The sequence below is a fragment of the Bactrocera neohumeralis genome, chromosome 6 (assembly GCF_024586455.1).
Source record: "Bactrocera neohumeralis isolate Rockhampton chromosome 6, APGP_CSIRO_Bneo_wtdbg2-racon-allhic-juicebox.fasta_v2, whole genome shotgun sequence".
Taxonomy (NCBI): Eukaryota; Metazoa; Arthropoda; class Insecta; order Diptera; family Tephritidae; genus Bactrocera; species Bactrocera neohumeralis.
The window spans coordinates 51642130-51656516 of NC_065923.1; the positions used below are offsets into that span (position 1 = coordinate 51642130).

Genomic DNA, 14387 nt, shown 5'->3' on the forward strand with positions numbered 1-14387 from the left:
ACATTAGGAGTTTTTGCTTCAGTTTTCAATACTTCATTGTAATTCACAGAAAATTTAGTGTTATCAAATTCAATTTTCATTAATCTTTGACACTCTTCATCATATGTGTTATTTTCGACTTTGAAATTCGAATCTATTTCTTTACATTCTAATTTTAAATTAGATTTACTTAAAAAGTCTCTTCCTAAAATAATTGGATGAGTCATTGTTTCATTTGTTACAACTAACATCGTTAATTCAATTCTTTTATTTTTGAAAAAAATAAAACTGTTTACATTTCCGACAATAGATAATGGACTTTTGTTTATACCACTATATTTTAAAAATACATTGTTCTTTCTGTTTATTACTACATCTGGTACGAACTGTTGGCGAACAAAGCTAATGGGGCTTCCCGTATCAATTAATGATCCTAATAAAGTTTTATAAGTAAATTTAGAATTAATAAATACATAATTTAAAAACCTTACATATTCATCGCCTTCCATCAATTCTGTGACATGTTGTACAGGGCGGCTCTTCCTTTGTGGACAATTTGCTGCTAAATGGCCAACTTCAGCGCATACATGACAAGCACCAAGCTCTCGTTTGGGTTTTCGGCATACACTTGCTAAATGGCCAACGGAGTTGCAATTGTAGCATCTCACGACTCTTGTTGTTTGTTGTCCATTATTCGACTGCTCATGTTGATTGTCTGCTGTCATTTTCTTTGATATATATCGTGGCAATTGAATATTTCTAAACGCTTCTAACAATTCATATTTGTCATGAAATCGTTGCATTTTAGCTTGCGAACGTAAAGTGTTATCCGGAATACCATCAATTAGATATTCTACAAGTTCATCTTCACCAATTAGAATTCTATTTGCCAGAATTAGTTTTTCTTGGAAATATTCTCGAAACGATTCGGTAGTCAACCACTGCCTGATTTCAAACTTTTTCTTTAGCATCAAATTGCTTGTTTTTTCTTCAAACAGCGAGCTCATTTCCTTTAAGAACTTGTCGATTGGCATTAAAATCAAGTCATCTCGAGAATGTAACCACTTTAGCGCATTGCCTTTTAATTTATTTGCAATTAATGCTCTTAGGTTGTTATCATCAAGTTGGTAAACACTCTGGATATTTTTTAGTTGTGCTTGCCATAGCTTAAGGCATTCACCACTACCAGAAAATTCAGATATAAGTTCTTTAACATCTGCGAACTTTTGCTTATTGGAAATGTTTTTTGTTTGATTATCACTATTTCTCAACTGTTCTTTTTCTCTCATTAGAAGTTCATTTTCCATCTTCTTTAGTTCACACTCACGCTTCAACAATTCTAATTCGATTTTTAAAAGTCGCCACTCGTTTGCATCACACTCTTTTTGTTTCTTTTCAACACTCGTTTGATTACTTGCGTCATATTGTGGTACAATCCCATTGCTAAATTCACCACACTCCTCGGTGATGTTTATACTGCTCGCTCCTTCGTTGATTTCATCAGCTTGTTCTTTTTCCGCAATGATGGCTTGCGTACAGTCAACGTCAGCGTCAACGTCAACCACGGAGTTTCGAAAATTTCCACGAAGCTCCTCAGGAATTTTTTGTAGGCGAACAATTAGTTCGGCTTTACTACCTGTTGTTTTATGTTTGAGCGAACGCAACCATGATTTTAATTGTTCAACTGTGTATAAACTAAGCGAATCCTCGTTTGATGACATTTTGGGCGCAATACAACCACTTCTGATATTTTAAACAATTTTATTATGTTGGACGCTCTTTTTAAATGATCTGCACTCGTTCTTCTTTATCTTCAACATGGCCGCAGATCGTGCTGCCACACTCCTTTATTTATAATAAGATACATAATTTACAGATTTATGATGTTACCACAATATATAATTTACATATTTATAATGCTGCCACACTTTGCAGTTTTTCAATAAATTTAAATAAGTTTCTTAATCAATTTAAATAAGTTTTTTAATAAATTGAAGTAAATTTACATGTATTTTCATTTATATTTAATTATCAATAAATTTTTTTAAAATTATTTGCCCTAGTTGTCCATTTTATTTTCTCATGCATTTCTGTCGATTTTTGTATAGAAATTTGGCCGGCGTAGAAGCAAAATGCGAAACAATCATACATATATTATGTCGTTTGCACATTTGTCTATATGTTTGCGAAAGCAAATGTTCTACAAAAGCATATTTCTATACTTAAACAAAATTATTTGAACCATCGTATATTTCTTACATGCATAACCAAACCATACTTAAGACAACGCCACGGTAGTGTCAATGGTGGTGTTGGTGGTAAGTACATGAAAAGTCACAATGTGAACGCAGGTTCGAATCTCGACGGACTTAGTCTTTAATTTTTGCATTTTAACATCGTATACTATACTAATAAATATTTTTCTTACTAATAGAAATTAAATTTATCACAGCAATATACCTAATATACTACATATACATAATATTGCTGTGATAAATTTAATTTCTATTAGTAAGAAAAATATTTATTAGTATAGTATACGATGTTAAAAGACATACATCTTCTATCCTATCTTGTGTATCTGCACATGCTCATATGAATGTATGTATGTATACGCATGCGCGCGTTCAGGAATTCAAATAATTCGCAGAAATGAAACAGAAACGAAAGAAATAAAGTCACACAAAATAATTGAGAATTCGCAAAAATGAAAGACAAACGAAAGAAAAAATAATGTGCAAGCATACATACGCGTACTGTACTTATTGACTGCATTATTTTTGTGTAAAACCTTGGAATTTGTTCATTAAAATCACCACTCAGAAGTCGTTTTATCCGTTGTAAGTGAGCGATTTTCGAAGAAACATCAATTCTAATATGCCACAAAACAAAATTAGAAATGAAGTTCATAAACTTGACGCTTTCAAATAAAACAATATACCTCGTCATCCCGGGTCGATTTCCAAACTACAGAAATGATGCTGTGAAGTATAGTCTTAATTTTTCAAAGGCCAACGCAGAGTATTTTAAGCAAAAGTCACACAAAATAGTTGAGAATTCGCAGACATGAAAGACAAACGAAAGAAAAAGAAGTATAACTTCAATAATACAAACATACATATGCGCAGCAGCAAGGTAACAATCGGCGATCCATTGTATATTTCTTTCATGCATAACCAAACCATAATTACGACAACGCAATACAAGTGTCAATGGTGGTGCTGGTGGTAAGCGCTTGAAAAGTTACGACGACCACGTATGTTCGAATCCCAACAGAATTTATTTTTCATTGAATATGTCACCAACCAAAAATTGAAACATTGTTCTACAAAAACAACAATAGCATAAGCATGGTAACATTGTGTTGTTGGTAGAGGTTGCGCATTTATGAATTTAACGCAACCTTTTCCGAACTCGTATAAGAAGTATAACTTCAAAATGCAAATTTTCTATTAAATACATATGTATGTGTGTACATATGCGTTCACATATTTTGACATGATCTGGAGAAAATACTGTATAAAATTGTCTACCAAAATAATGAATACTTAATACAACATATTGAATGTTTATACTGAATAAAAGAAAACAACAAGGAATTGTAAGGGTGCGTTAACTGTGTATGGATTTGCGGCCATCCGTACGTTTCGTTGGGAAATGGCTGCATACCTGAATGATCACTTGTCATTTCTTTGACTTTTTGCTGTGCCTTCAATTCTCAGACACTTTACATTTATTTTCCCGGAAATAGTTTACTATTGAGTTGGTTTAGTTATCGCTTCTCGGCCTTATGGCTAAGCTCAAAGTGTAGTATTTGTTCTTATCAGCTTAACATCTGATAGATCCTCCATCGGAGGACATCAAATGTTAAACTGATTTTTGGAAATCGATGTAGTGTTTTAGGGGCTTGCTCCACCTCCATCTAGTGATGAGCGAAGTAGCGATTTTTAGTTTCAGTGAAAAGAGTGATTGCGATTTTTAATTCACTGTGATTTTTTATAGCTATTGCGATCGCCACTTTTCTTAATAAGATAGATATTTTGAGTAGTTCTAACCTGCAATTAGGCCAAAACAAAAATATTCTATCTGAAATAAAAGGAATTAATTTTAATGCAATACCTTAAATTTTCCATAAATTAAAACAGAATAATTTGTATATTCAACAAAATTCAATAAACAAGATTTTTTATTTATTAATACTGATTAATATTAATAATACTCATGAAAATAAGTGCTCAAATTAAAAAAAAAATGATACTCATTTCAAATTGCACATGTTCAGATCTAAAATAAAATAAAAATTAATTGATTTTCAAAAATAAACAGTTTTAGATTGAAAATAATATTAATATAATTCAAATTATAATATTAAGTCAAAGTAATTAAGTAAGAAAAAGTAAAAAGCTCACATACACATTAAATGTAAATTTTAAAATCACAACTTAAAAAAACTATTAACTATTAGTGATTCGCATTTAAAAAAATCAACATTTTTGTCTTTTCATCGTCCAAGCGCATTCTCCTTTCACTTAAAATAAGTCCAGCTTGAGAAAAAAGCCGTTCGCAGGGAACCGATGACGCTAAACATCCTAATTTTATCCGAGCTATGGGAGACAGATATGGATATTTATATTTGTTTTGCTGCCACCATTTGAAGGGGTCCGCATTTCGAGCAATTACTACCTCTTCCAAATAACGCTGAACCTCGATAATGGCTCTTGAATTACAAGTACCTCGCGGCTTGTTTGACGCAATATTGGAGTCTATATAGCTCCATATTGAAAACTCTGAGGTTTCTACTTGTGGTTCTTGGGGTTCATTTGCTTGGGCTTCTTGAATTATTCTACCTACATCTGCAATTATACGATTTTTAAACATGTCGGCTATTGTGGGGTCAGAAAAGGCGAAATTTTTGAAACGAGGATCCAAGAATGATGCCATGCCTAGAGTGTTGCTTCTTTCGGTATTTCATAACCTTTCATTTATTCCGTTTAGTAATTCAAAAGCCACTGCTTTTACAGGATCTACATAAGAATTGGCTTTTGTCCACTTAGTAAACACGCTTTTGAGACCATTTACAATAGGAATAACCATTGATCCGGTGCAATATTTTTGGCCGCTTATTTCTTTTGTGGTGTACTCAAAAGGTTTTAATACTGTAAGTAAATCCTTTAGCAACAACCATTCGTCAGGATTAATTCGAGGTAATTCCTTATCTATAAGAGCGACAGTACTTTTAATAGCATCTTCCACTTTTATAAAACGTTCAATCATGTAAAATGTAGAATTCCATCGAGTTTCAACGCTTTGAATTAGTTTCAAAGGTTCGGTACCAGCATTGCGTTGAAAACTCATAAATTTTTCATTTGTAGAAGTACTTTTTCTAAAATGAGCCACAATTTGTTTTACTTTTTGTAAAACTGTATTAACGTCATAGCCACTTATACTTGCTTTAACAATTAAATTTATGGTATGCGCAAAACAGCCGAAGTGGCGTAGTTTGAGCTCATTTTGTAAGGCACTCTTTATATTATTCGCGTTATCAGACACTGCAAATATTATATTATCAAATACCCCCCACTCAGTTGTGACATTTTGTATTTGCTCGGCTAAGTTTTTGGCAGTATGTGTCTCATTCATTGGACAGCAATCCAATAAAATATTGTTAAATTCGAAATTTTCACTAACAAAATGTTGTGTAAATGCTATGTAACTCACTGTATTGCGAGATGTCCAACAATCGGTTGTAATGCAGAATTTAACACCATTCGCCACTTTTAATTTCACTTTTTCGACGCATGCTTCATACAATGCCGGAATTATCGTTCTTGATACTACATGCCGACTGGGTAGTTCATATACAGGATTTAGCGCTTTAACGAATTGGACAAATCCGCTGTCCTCGACAATGCTGAAAGGTTGTAAGTCTTTAATGAAGAGCATTGGCAAAGCATCATCTATTTCCTTTTTTGCCTTTGCAGAAATCTTCATGTTACATATCCCGGCAGTTATTTTAGATTGGCGCAGAACAGGCTCTGAAACTATATTTAAATCTCTTAACTGAAATCCGAAATAAAAATGTTATGTTTTACCGCATTGTACATTTGTTTCCGTAACTTCATGCTGTGCATCTGGATTTTCCGTTTGTTTACTTCCTATTTTTTGCACCGTCGCTGCTCCTGGAAGTTCCACTGTTGGATGCCGATTTTGCATATGTTTTTTTAAATTCGTATTCGACGTTTTATATGATATATCTTTTTTACAAATTTTGCATTTTGCATGAGTATCATTTATTGCTTCGAAAAATTGCCACATTTCACTTCGTTTTTTATTTATTTTTAAAGACATTTTCACAATATTTAATAATTTTAAGAAAATTCGAATTCAAAATATTTTAATTTATGCAAAATGCTCAACGGAATTAAATAAAACGCAATACACATATATTCACAGTGAAAAAGTATTCAAAATCAAAACGTCTAACCACAAACAATCACCACATATATTCACAGTGATTAAAGAAGAATTCAAAATCATTGTAGTTTTGAATGAAAGTTAAATTAATTGATATGGACGTAAGGTAAATTGAAAATTAAAATTTTACTACATGGTAATTAAGAATTTGACAATGTTCTATACGTATTATTGTTGTTGTAGCGGTTATTTAGCTTGTCAAGAAACGTACTGTTTCGGCGCCGTCAGACTCTATAGGGAGAGGGTTGTTAGGTGCCTCTAATTTATTGGGCGTGCAAAGGTTAAAGTCTTGCGGTGACTCATTGCGCGAAGAATACATATATGTACATACATACATATGGTGGTATCTAGATTATCGGGGCAACTCGATCTCATTGTCTGCAATGTGTGGTGGTTTCACTTCAACTACGGTTTCTGCGATATTATCCCAGCAGAAACTGCTTGGAGTGGAGTGCAATGTGTTTCTTGACCGGAGGCATGTCGACCTCATTATACTTGTATAGGCGTTCGACGGGAGACATCAAGAAGCATCCAGTAATAGGACCGAGTTCAGTATTTTGGTTCGTATCAAGCTACTTCTTCTGCGTTTTATTACATCCAGGTGATCAAACCGGTGCAGCGCAGTTCATGACCAGTTGGCCGATTGATAACAAGGTTTCTTTGTCCTCCAAGACGATTTTTTTGAAGGAAATTATTTAAGCTGAGCGCAAAAGGATATTGCAAGATCGTCTCGTGACCTATCGTTAGATTTAGACAACCGTAGGCGTCAGTTTAGGTGTATAGATCTTAATTAAGAATATTCTTAAAAACAATAAATTATCCCTAATCCCGAAATATAAAATGGAACCTACTTCTGTACATAAGAATCAAGTTAACAAAATACCTGCATATAACTTTTCACAAATTCATTTGTAAAAATTGTTGAAATCAGATATAATATTTAATCACCCAGATACCGAATATGGAAGTAGACGCTTTTGCAAAAAATAATGGGTCTTAAAGTAAAATGTGGACAAAATAGAGTCAATATTTCCCTTAGGTCCAATATACCTTACTATATTAACAAATGCACGAGTATTACAGCTTCATATTTATAACGAGTTGAACTGGTTTAACTTCGAATTTTTTGATAATAATTTTAAATGTCTTCAAGTTTAATTTCAAGAGTCCTCAAAATTTAAACATCAATCCACTTCTAATGAAGCCATTGACCTATCGATTTAAAACTAAAAGAAGTAATAAACCGCTAACATTATTGCCATGAGCAATAATATTAAATGAGAGTAATTATTTTTAATGACTTATTGTAATTGCTTGCAACGTGCAACATGCGGCACGAGTTTCGCAAATATAAATAAATACAATGAAGCAAAGCAATGCCACTGTTTTTTCTCCTCGTCCCTCCTCTCACACTAATTGTGTCAAATACGTTTAATAGAAATTTACGACATCCAACACCAGCGAATTATAGTCTGCGAATTGCTACCCACCAAAAAAAATAAAAACTTTTAAAAGTTCAAGGTTAATGCCATAGTTTAGTGCGACTAACGGCTGACTGGCTCGATAGTAAAATTTTAGTTCATTTTTTGTAAGCCGAAAAACGCTTCGCGACAGGTTACATGGTCAAAGCCACACAAATATAGTTTACATTTCTAAAAGCCACAGAAAATAAGCCAAAAAACGGCATAAAGGCGCTTGCAGCTTACTATTTGCGGGCGACCCGTGGCCATGTGCGGAAAAGCAAAAGTGTCGAAGAGTGTAGCAGGACGCGCGTCGCGTCACAACAAATTCAATTTCAAGGTGATCATTGTGGAATAGTGCAGGAGTGCAGGAAGTACTAAATTTATGTCAACTGTAAACTAATCCAATCAAAGTCAACAAAAATGAACTTGTGGAACGTGTGAGTAGAGGGAAAAGTAATTTTGTCGGAAAAACTTGCTAGTGCATTGTTGCCTACATTCGGGCGAAAAGAGAAAATTTTGATGTGAGAAGATGTAACATAGTTAAATTTCACGAGACTTTTATATTTTGAGACAATCGCTCATAAAATAAATTAATATATTTGTTTAATTAGAAAGTTCTTAATTGCGCGGTATATATATTTTATTATTATATATTATATTAGAGTAGATATATATGTAGATAAATGAGAATTGCACACCCTAAAGTCTATTGTGCCCTTTCCTAAGTCACAACAACTCATTTAGCCTCAGCATATTGAGAAATTCCAATATACTGCTGGGTGCTATTGAGGCGATGTGATCCCTATTTGGAAACATGGATTCAAGGGCCTTTACCCCGCGCCTACAGATTGCAGTCAATTAGCAGGTGTTCTGGAGTTTCAGGCTCCATGCAATTTGACCCATGTTACATAAGTGCTTCTTGAGCTAGCAATGGCCTTTAGGAGGTTGGTTATATAAAAAAGTCCTTCTCAATCGACTTGAGATTAAACTAAAGATTGAAAAAATTATAAGGATTAGTGTTCAGGTATTTCAATAATTCCAGAATATATTAGTAATCAGAGCTAAAGCTTCAAATTAAAGAGATATCCTCAAGATTCGCAAGAGGCAGCATATATGCATAGTATATTTAGATTTAAGATGTTGGACTCTCTTAGTTGTTGTTATACTTTCTGAAGCTTTACAACTTTTGCCAGCTAACGTAACGTTCGAGTTATGTCTACTATGAAAACTCTGAAACAGAAATCGATTAGTAATTCTCACATGTAAAACTCGCTCTTTGTCGGATAGCATAAATTACAAACTACAAATTGGAAAGAATCATAGTCGCGGCGAAAAATCATGTGGTTGAACAAGGTTGTCAATCCGAAATCTGTTTGATATTTTTTGGTATTTACGCGAAAAGCAAATTTTGTTCCAATGTTGAATTTACTATTTTTTCCAAAAGCGAGATCAAAACCTATATCTCAGAGGTCTTTATCCAAAAGCAGCTATGTATCTTAAATATAGTATATCTTTCATCTTGATCCTGGTCCAAGTCGCTCAGCTTAAGTTAAGTAGTTGAAATCGTATTAAGGCGGATAACTAATGATAAACTTTCATAAAAATATTAGAAGCTTTTCTTATAGGACTTCAAAAGATCTACATGCCATAGTCAAATCTGAACAAGTTACTTCCTTTGCAATTATGACGTCTAAGTCTCAGCCATTAACTTCAAAGTCGTAGATAATTTCGTCTTAACTTCGAAGTCGCAGATAATTTTCGTCTATCTTGTTACCAGCATTAATACCAACAACAACGTCAGCATCGAAACGCAAAATGACTCTTGAATTGAGAAGTAAAGTCCTCTCTCGACGAACAAAGACCAGTCATCATCCGCGTCCTACTGTTCGATGCAGACACATGAACGATGGTAACATCTAAAGAGTCGGCGTTGCGGAAGATGTATGATCCTTTGCGCTTTGGCAACGGCGAATATCGCATTCAGTGGAACGATGAGTTGTACGAGATACACGATGATATTAACATAGTTCAGCGTAGCCATCATCCGAATGGATGAGAGCACTCTAACTCTGAGAGTATTCGTCGCATTACACACCGAGGGAAGCAAAGGAAAAGGAAGACCGGCACTCCGTGGGAAAGATAAGGTGAGAAAGCACCTGGTTACACTTGGAATGTCCAATTGGTGCTAAACAGCGAAAAAGAAGAACGACAAGCGCTATTATAAACCTGTCTATAACCGCATAAGCGGTGTCTACGCTAATAAAGAAGAGGATGAAGTCGCAGCCATGACGAGCTAATGCCACGAACTCATCTTTCTTTTTGTCTTTCTCTATTTCTCTCTAGCGAAAGCTCGTTAAATGCTTATTTATTTCATTAATTTATTCCATAATTTCGACTTTAAAGTGGTGTGCATTAAAATGACATATGTGCAAGTGTGTTGTTGTGTGTGTGCATACGCGTATTAATCTTCGACTCAGTATAGCTTAATTTGAAGATTGATTGTCAGTCCACAAAACGCTTGCTAAGCGTGTACACACCCACTTTTGCCACCATCTCTTTTTCCAGCGAATTTGGTAAACAAATGTTGTATTGTTGTTGTGCTCATATATTATCTTTTATAAGAAAAGGCGATGTTTCCACACCCATACCAAGCCACCTTAGAGCGCTTTGGCTGTGCAGTAATTCACAATACATAATAAAGACGCACAAGGCTGCTTCACTCTCACATAAAGCACGCACACTTGTGTATTTTTCGTTCATTCATGTTTTTGTTTTGAGTGTAAATTGAAAGGACTTTAGTGAAAGAGAAATTGCAGACAGAAAGAGTACAACTTGAGTAGACGCTTCATGCGCTTGCGTCACATTTGGAGTAAAATGTATTGAGTGAAACTCAATGGCGCTCAAAAGGCGAGTGGTTTGGAGTGCTTTTGGGTAGTAGGCATAGTTTTATTCGATTTCAACTATCAGACTGAAAGTTTTCCGAATAATATGTTATCATTTTAACGATGACTCTGAAAGATGGGCATCAAGTAGAAAATGTCTCTAGTCTCTCTGGCCCCTGTAAGAGGGAGAAATGTGTGAGGATCTGAACTACATATATTTTATGTATTGACTTTATATTCCATAAACAAGAGACCTGTGTGGAAGATCCCCATGTCTTATATGCTTCCTTCCGCGACCCTTGACGAAACATGAATCCATTGGAAAACACTGGAGTCCACGAAGCAGTTGAAACTGTAGGCTCCAACGTGGAGAACCTCCTTCGAAGAAGTCGACGGCTGATCATAAAGCTTACCAACGATTTTTGAGATTCACAGGAGTGTGGCAAAATGATCGCAGAGCTCTACTATATCGAATTATTAGGTCATATTGATGACGAATTGTAGAACAAATAGATTTATTTATTCAGAAAAAAGAGCTTTGCCATGAAAGAAATGCACCGATTTCCACTTCCGCCATCGTTCTCATCGTTTTGTTCTCAAACTTGAAAGAGTTGATCGCCGGAGCGAAATTTAGCATAAAATGAAGGGGGTTACTTTCCAGACGAAAAGAGCTAAATGACAAATTTGTTCGAGAAACGTGCAATATAAAAAAGCGTGTTTGGAAGGTTAGGATGAACTGAGAACTCTTCAGTCTGGTTGTATATTATTAGACATAATTTTACATTTACATCATATTATAGACTGCATAAAATATATGATTTTGCAACCTTAGAGTAAACTTCTTACATAAACAGTTTTTCAAGGATAGACTATATGTCGATATCGCTTTGAGTTGTAAAGCTTGACATGGGATAGTTTTGGTCATTACGAGGCACACCTCACGCTACTATTTGTGCAAAGTTTCATCCAGACAAATCGATTGGTTCTTGATTTGTATACTTATTTCTAAATTTATAACACCTTTGGTGGTTTTCAACAAAACCAGTTTATAGGGCCTGGGCGAGATTTTATCCGACTTCAACTATCTTCGCGCTTCAAAGATGCTAAAAGGATTTGTCCTGAAAAATTGGATTATTTTAGCTATAGCTAAAACCTATTAGAGAGCGAGGCCACGCTTCATTCTATTATTATTGTATTCCATCTGCAATAGTTACCAAGCAATATATGTATATATTTGGAAGATTTCATTAAAATATTTAAATATTTACTTATGTTACAGCTTGAACGGATGGACGGACGGATAGTTAGTCACTCGGAATTCAATTCGTCATTCTGGTCATTTATACATACTATATATGTACACAAGGTGCGTTCCAGAGTAAACAGGACTTAAAAAAAAAACAGAATAAATGGGTTTTTCGGCAAAATCAATTTATTTTATTCAAAATAGTCCCCTTGTGCTTCAATACAGCTTTTTGCACGGCCCAAAAGCAAGTCGAACGAGTGTTTTAGCTCGTTGGCCGGTCTGGCCGCCAGTATTCCGGTGCAAGCCTTTTGAATGGCCTCTACGTCTGCATAACGCTTTTTCATGGAAAAATGCATTTTTCCGAAAAGGAAGAAATCTCACGGTGCCATATCAAACGAATACGGGGAGGGGTTAATGGTTAAAATGTGATTTTTGGTCAAATAATCGTCTTTCGAATGTTGGATTTTGAGCAATTTTTACGGAACAAACCGTGCACACACCTTTCGTAAGCCAAATGTACGATCAAAATGCCATAAATCGATGTTTTGGAGATGTTCAACCATTTTCATGAGTTTCAATTATGATTTCAGTTGATTTTAATGAGTTTCGATGGAATTTCCAGTGATCACGGATTTTGTTTGGCCCACAAGCTGATCGTCATTTATGTCCTCACGACCATTTTGAAAACGTTGAAACCACTCGTGCACTCTGCTACGGGATAGGTAATCATCGCCATAAACTTGTTTTACAAATTTTAAAACATTTCGCATCGATAACACAAACATACTGACACTTAAAACGCAATAACTTCACTTCCTATCAATGAAATGTCATGAAAATCATGAATCACTGTACAATCGATAAATATAGCAGATTCTAAAGCACCAGTCGACATATAGATGGCGCCACCAGGGGCGCTACGTTCAAAAAGTCCTGTTTATTTTGCGTTAGATGAACAAAACTATTATACTCTGAATCATCATGTTACAAATGCATAAAAAAAAGCATAACCAAATAAATAATTAAAATTGTCTACCATAATAATGAATATGAATACTCAATGTTTTCAACGTAATCAAGTAATCGTTAAATTCATCCTAAATTAGTTTATTATTATGAAGTATAGTTCATTTTGAAATTATGTATAAAATCTACCAATCTTCATCCACATTCCTTAAATCGCGATGAAAATATTTATGTTCGTATACACATGCATACATACATACATATTACACACAAAGCTTGTTTATTCTCTCTTGCTCTTCTAATGTGGATCATTCGCAATGCGTAACCAGCTGTCAAAATTACTTAAAGAAATAATGTATATTTTTTCCTGAGCAATTACTTAAGAGCTGGTTACGGATCTTAATAGAAGAAAACAACAAGAATTTGTAAGGGTGCGTTACCTGCGTACAGATTTGCGACCTTCCGTACTGTATCGTTTGGAAGATGGCTGCATACCTGAATAATCACTTGGGATTTCTTTGAGCGTTGGTTGTTGCTTCAATTCTCATACACTTTATATTTACTTCTATAGAAATAGTTTACCATTGGAGCAATTTATTAATCGCTTCTCGGCCTTATGGCTAAGATCAAAGTATAGTACTTGATCTTAACGGCTTAACATCTGACAGATGTTTTATGGCCCAATATTGCAGTATCGCCGGTAATCCGGCTCAAACATCTGTTTGAAAGCGAACTAAAGTGATAAGGTGTATCTCCTCAAGGTTGTACACCACATTAATAACATCCAAAATAAAATAGGCAACAGAACTAGGGTGAGATACCCTTATTTTTGTTGGCGACCGTTGCAGACGTATTAAAGATTACGATTTAGGGGCATTTATCTGAAATGTCCTCTGGTTTATGTCCTCGTAAAAATAAAGCTGACATCACCGTCGGCCAAAGAATGCGATTGACTGGACTGAGAGGAGTAGGTCCGTGTTGTATTTACTACAGTAGCCATATAAAGGAGGGCAAATTTGGTGTGGGAGTCGTGATGGAACCGAGACTACGTCGTAGAGTCCTGAAATTGACCTCGCCAGATGAATGTCTAACCATAATCCACATCAAAGCGACGTTCTTCAACATATCGATGATTTGCGCCCAGGCCCAACAAAAGAGAAGGACGATGTAACCAAAAATGTTTTCTATGTGCGATTGGAGCGAACCTATGAGATAGCGAGATTAGGCTCTCCTTAAAAAACATTGAAAGCGTGCTTAGTGAAACTATACTTTACTAAAGAATACAAGTAAATAGAAAACTGATACGACAGCAATACCACATTAAATGCAAAATATTTTTGCTAGAATCTTGTTCGAAGACTAAGATCAGGAGGACAT

The 14387-nt window shown here is 34.9% G+C and overlaps 1 protein-coding gene, 1 non-coding gene and 2 pseudogenes across 2 annotated transcripts; 2 read left to right on the top strand and 2 right to left on the bottom strand.

Moving 5' to 3' along the window:
• Nucleotides 1–314: 314 nt before the first annotated feature.
• On the bottom strand, nucleotides 315–1902 carry LOC126762700 (uncharacterized). The gene is made up of 2 exons (XM_050479645.1): nucleotides 471–1902; nucleotides 315–412 (listed from the first exon to the last, which is right to left on the bottom strand). Exons 1-2 carry the CDS (start codon nucleotides 1698–1700, stop codon nucleotides 404–406), a joined length of 1239 nt encoding a protein of 412 aa, XP_050335602.1. The 5' UTR covers nucleotides 1701–1902; the 3' UTR covers nucleotides 315–403.
• Nucleotides 1903–2793: 891 nt separating this feature from the next.
• On the bottom strand, nucleotides 2794–2977 carry LOC126763821 (small nucleolar RNA U3; annotated as a pseudogene).
• Nucleotides 2978–3753: 776 nt separating this feature from the next.
• Nucleotides 3754–3946, top strand: LOC126763815 (U2 spliceosomal RNA). Its single transcript, XR_007667680.1, has one exon. It is a non-coding gene; the product is annotated as a U2 spliceosomal RNA (small nuclear RNA).
• A 9664-nt stretch (nucleotides 3947–13610) lies between these two features.
• Nucleotides 13611–13767, top strand: LOC126763816 (U2 spliceosomal RNA; annotated as a pseudogene).
• The last annotated feature ends 620 nt before the right edge of the window (nucleotides 13768–14387 follow it).